Source organism: Perca fluviatilis, chromosome 15 (genome assembly GCF_010015445.1).
Source record: "Perca fluviatilis chromosome 15, GENO_Pfluv_1.0, whole genome shotgun sequence".
NCBI lineage: Eukaryota > Metazoa > Chordata > Actinopteri > Perciformes > Percidae > Perca > Perca fluviatilis.
The window spans coordinates 10,394,278-10,399,116 of NC_053126.1; the positions used below are offsets into that span (position 1 = coordinate 10,394,278).

Genomic DNA, 4,839 nt, shown 5'->3' on the forward strand with positions numbered 1-4,839 from the left:
AGGTCATATCTTAAAAGTGGCACTAACAGCTGGTGGAGTGTGAGCTCACTCTATGGCATGCCGATGAAACTGAACCAGCTGGACTATGCTTTACCTTAACCAGCTCATTGCACATAACATTAACTGTATTTTTCTTCTGAGAGGTCTGGGTCTTCTTAGATTGCCTTTTATGGTCAAACTATTCACCACAGAACACATGTGCCTGCACATCAATCACCATTGTATACTTTTTCTCAACTGCTTTAAATGCATGGAAATAATTCGGCTGTTTAGGTTGTTCCATTCTTTCTGCAATAATTGTATTACACTGGAACAGAAATGCTTGTTAGCATGTCCATTTCATTCCAATCATCCCAGTTTTAATATCCAGATGCATTCTGGTCTCTTAGGACTCAAAAACGGATGAGATTACAATAATAGCCCTGTATCATCCTGACTTTGTATTGGATACAGTGGTAAATATGTGTTTGGAAAGGGCACAGCCATGTGGGGGCAGAGGGTTTAAATCACTTTAAAGGATAACATTAATAAAGTCATCATGTGGAGGCTAGAATAGATGCTGACTATACTGTAATTCTCAAGTTTACCTCTTGAAGTGAACAAGTCAACAGTTGTAGCTTGTTAAGACTGTTTTTGTCAATTCTATCAGGGAATGTCTCACTGTAAAAGGTCTATTTTGTATTTATATTAGGAAGAAATTCCAGAAGTATGACAGTTATTTTAGAGTAAAATAATTCCTTTATTCGTAGTAAATATATATGGTTTACTTGTACACTCTTGGAGTGTTGCTAATCAGTTGGTAGCCTGATTTATTTTGGTATCCAGTCAGTGAGAAGTGAAATAATTTGGCATCTCTTACACAATATAGTATGCAGATTCCTTTTGACAGCGGTGTATGGGAGAGATGCAGGGTGACTGCCAGCTCCGACCTCAGCCCATCCCCACACAGCTCTAGCCCCAGTGCCATGTGTTATTCACGCAATTTACATTTGGACTCTAACATGGAAAGAATGTCGTACCCATGTCATTCTATCCCTTTACCCTCCATTTTATTTCATGGTTTGGTTGTTCATTCAAATATTTTTTTTTGCTTTTACTCCAGATTAATCCTTTCATTATCTGCCATAAACAGAAAACCACCAGCAACATGACACTATATCTGTCTTTTTCAGATTACAGGCTATTTAAACTTTTGTTAGGGTGAACAATATCAGTAAAGGTCATTGGGAAACTGCCGTTCCACTCCAATTCCTGCAAGTTTGTCTGCCTGCATGTTAATCATTTTGACCCTGAATGTAATCAACCATATAAACTGCCTTTAAAGTTATTTTTCAGTGGGAAAGGTTGGTCTCTTGTTGACTGTATGTAAAAACATTGTTAAGATTAGCAAGGATTTTTTCCAACAGCTGCAGTGCATTAAAGTCACGAACGTTATTAAAATGCTTGCCACTGTCCCCTGAAAAGTAAGTAAACATCACAATTCCAAAAAGCTTAATCTTTTGCTTATAAGGAATGTTTTCTCAAATGTAGGTGTGAATGATACAATTTTTACAAAAAATGCACGACATTAAAACATCTTATTTGTGTCAAATCATTTTCTGTTCACTTACCACTGTGTGTGTGACCAGAAGATACATGATTGTGAAATGCTAATGGATTGTGTTTCCAGCTGCTTCTACTGTGTCTGCTCAGAATCAGATTTTTCCAATGTCTCTTAACCTTCTACGTTTTCACATGTTTAACTATACTTTGAAAAATTGCAAACCCTCAAAGGGCTGCTATATTTGTACTCGTTGCCCTGGTGACAGTTGACAGTTCCCTAGTTACATCATTTGACAGCATGACAAAATGTTGAACAGCAGTGGTCTGTGTTTCACAACCAAATAATAGATTGCTCAAGTATAATTTCCTAATCGTGGCACAGTTCAGTATTCCCCTGCCACATGTACAGTAGCAAGCGAGCTGAGGATTTCTGCTGTGCTCAGCCTTCTTTTCCACCGCGTATACCAACCGGTATTGCACTTAGGAAAATATTACTCAGTTTAACGCTCGTTCCCTCTTCCTTTTTAAAACATTTTTACCCTCTGCCAAATCTGCGTAGAGGAAAAGAGCCCTGGCAATGGTAGAGAAAAGAGCTGGAATCTTTGACCAGTCGGCCAATGGGAGTATAATTGAAAACACATGTTGTATAATTTCTAAGGATGAAGTGAGGATTGGAGAGTTGGCTGAGGTTACTGCTGGTGCTGGTTTATGCCTGAAGCTGCAATAATGATTGGATCTAGTAAAAATCCAGTAGTATTTCCACACACAATAATGTACTGTATCACTATCCTCCCCCTGTTTTTCTACGCAGGGTATGATCATAAAGAACATGTCCTTTAAGGTCGGGCAGACCCTAACCATTGTTGGAGTCCCCAAGTCTGATGCTACAAAGTAAGTACTAATCACATTAGTAACAGAGGGCGACTGAGCCTAATGAAACATATTCTTCTATGTTTTGTTCCTATTCTTCTTTTACTCTCTTCTAAACTCAACACGAGGGCCATTCTTTACAAGCACACTAACACAGAGATGGAGGTGGAAGCTGTAATCAGTTCCAGTCAGTGACTACCTATTAACTTCCCCTTAGTAATGTGGGGGCGATGATGAAGATGATGGTTAGCAGATGAAAAGAGCAACCACACTACTGCTGAGGTTGTCTCAATATTTTTAGCGCTTCGGTGGCCTCTTCTTACCCATTTTAAATATAAGCAGCCATATTAATGTAAAAGTAATACATATTTTTGATACTTTGTGCCACAGTTTTGCAGTAAATATTGGCCCTGATGAGCAGGAGATTGCTATCCATATTAACCCTCGTTTCAACGCCCACGGAGACGAGAATGCGGTGGTCTGCAACTCTTACCAGGGAGGCAATTGGTGTGAGGAGCACCGTGAGGGAGGCTTTCCTTTCCACCAGGGAGAGGAGTTCAAGGTGAGAGGGTGTGTGTGTGTGTGTGTGTGTGTGTGTGTGTGTGTGTGTGTGTGTGTGTGTGTGTGTGTGTGTGTGTGTGTGTGTGTGTGTGTGTGCGTACTCTAGCTGTACATGTGCCTGCAGGCTCATGCCTCTTGCTGTCTGTTAGGGACTTCTGTTGGAAAATGCGTTTCACTCAATCATTTGAGCCCCAATTTACGGGCATATATCACATATGAGAGCTATATCAATGAATTAATCATCAGATAAACTATTTCCAGGTATTTATAATGATATATTACAGCATTCTTTGCTTTGGCTTTAAATACATCACTGTGTTACATATTACATAGAAGTGGGAAGAGGTGTTACATTTGGAATATCCACCATTTAATACTGACTGTAAGTTAATTATGTAACATCTTTGTCTGCATATTCTTTCTTTTTTTCTCACTGTCTGTCCACCATCTAGATCGTCATTGAATTCACCCCGACAGAGTTCCAGGTGACTTTATCAGATGGCTCTATAATCCACTTCCCTAACCGCATGGGTGCGGAGAAGTACTCATTCATCAGCTTTGATGGGGAAGTTCGCATCACAAGCTTTGACATCAAGTAAACCCCCTGCCAGAAATTGTTGGATTGAAATACAGATTTTCTTTTTCAATTTCTCTTGCATCAGGTCACATATAGCCACAGCTTTTAAGTTCCTGAACACCATGTGGTGTCGGTAGTGCCTTATATGTTTATAACACAGCGTATTATGCAAGAATTTAGCTTGTTGACATGTGCAGATGCAAGCAACCACAGACAAAAAGATGGATAGATAAGATAGACACATACAGAACAAAGTCATAATACGCAGATGTACTCATAGAAACACATCTGGACATATTGTTGAGTGCGTGTCCTTCCTACACACTTGACAGAAATTCAGACTGAAAAGCAAACCAAACATAAAGCAGTCCCAAGCCCATGTTATTTGCTTTGCAGTTTGCGGTGTTTAGTTGAAAAGTACAACATAAAATGCTGCATGCTCTCTTGTTTTCCCATCCTGACATTCCAGATTAATAATGCTTGACTTTACAACATGTATTAAAGCATGTCCTTAACAAACATTGACTTTTGTGACTCCTTAAACTTGTTAAACACACATATGGTGCTCATATGGACTCATATGGTGCATATGGTGCACACTATCATTTAAGTTCACTGCAGTGAACATTCACACCAACTGGCTATGAACTGACACAACACAATAACTTATCATCAATGAGAAAAAGGCTAATAATTAGTTCTGCATCACCGCTGATCCAGACCACCTCCTTGCAACAACAACTGAGACCATGAGCTCCGATTGTCCTGCTATGAATCCCTTTGACCAGCAGGTGCTCCCAGTGAACAAGACATGAATCCTCAAGCAATGAACCCAATTTCAACACAGTTCGGCTGGAAAACGTTCACACCACAGTTTTTGCTCAGATCAGATTTTTTTGTTTGGCTGTTCACATTACCTTTTAAAATGTGGCCTATATCAGATTCCAGTGTGAACTGTTTGCGGTTTCGAACTGACCCGCATACGCAAAAGAACAATAACAATGACATCAGACGCAACACACTGTTTCACTAAAGTTAGGGAGGTTATGGAGGAAGTAAGCATTTTCGGTTTTATTTCAAAATGTTTATGTAATGGCAGCCGTAACATTAATGAGTAGGTGCTGAGGAGGAGACGGTCACGGTATGATCCTTCTAGGTGTGAATTAATTGAAGTATCTCCCCATAACACTAATTAGGTCTAACACCTCTCTCTCCCTGCATTGACTTGCTCCATCACTGTTCTCCATTTTGTAGGCCCAGTCAAGTTTTTAATTTTACTGTCTGTGTCT

General features: G+C 39.7%; 1 protein-coding gene across 1 annotated transcript in view; it reads left to right on the top strand.

Moving 5' to 3' along the window:
• The window catches only part of lgals2a (lectin, galactoside-binding, soluble, 2a), a 4,242-nt gene extending 171 nt beyond the window's left edge, over positions 1 to 4,071 (top strand). Inside the window, exons 2-4 of the mRNA XM_039826260.1 lie at positions 2,354 to 2,433; positions 2,803 to 2,974; positions 3,426 to 4,071. Of these exons, the coding sequence (XP_039682194.1) occupies positions 2,354 to 2,433; positions 2,803 to 2,974; positions 3,426 to 3,572 (399 nt within the window). The 3' untranslated portion in view covers positions 3,573 to 4,071. The remainder of the gene's footprint in view (positions 1 to 2,353; positions 2,434 to 2,802; positions 2,975 to 3,425) is intronic.
• The last annotated feature ends 768 nt before the right edge of the window (positions 4,072 to 4,839 follow it).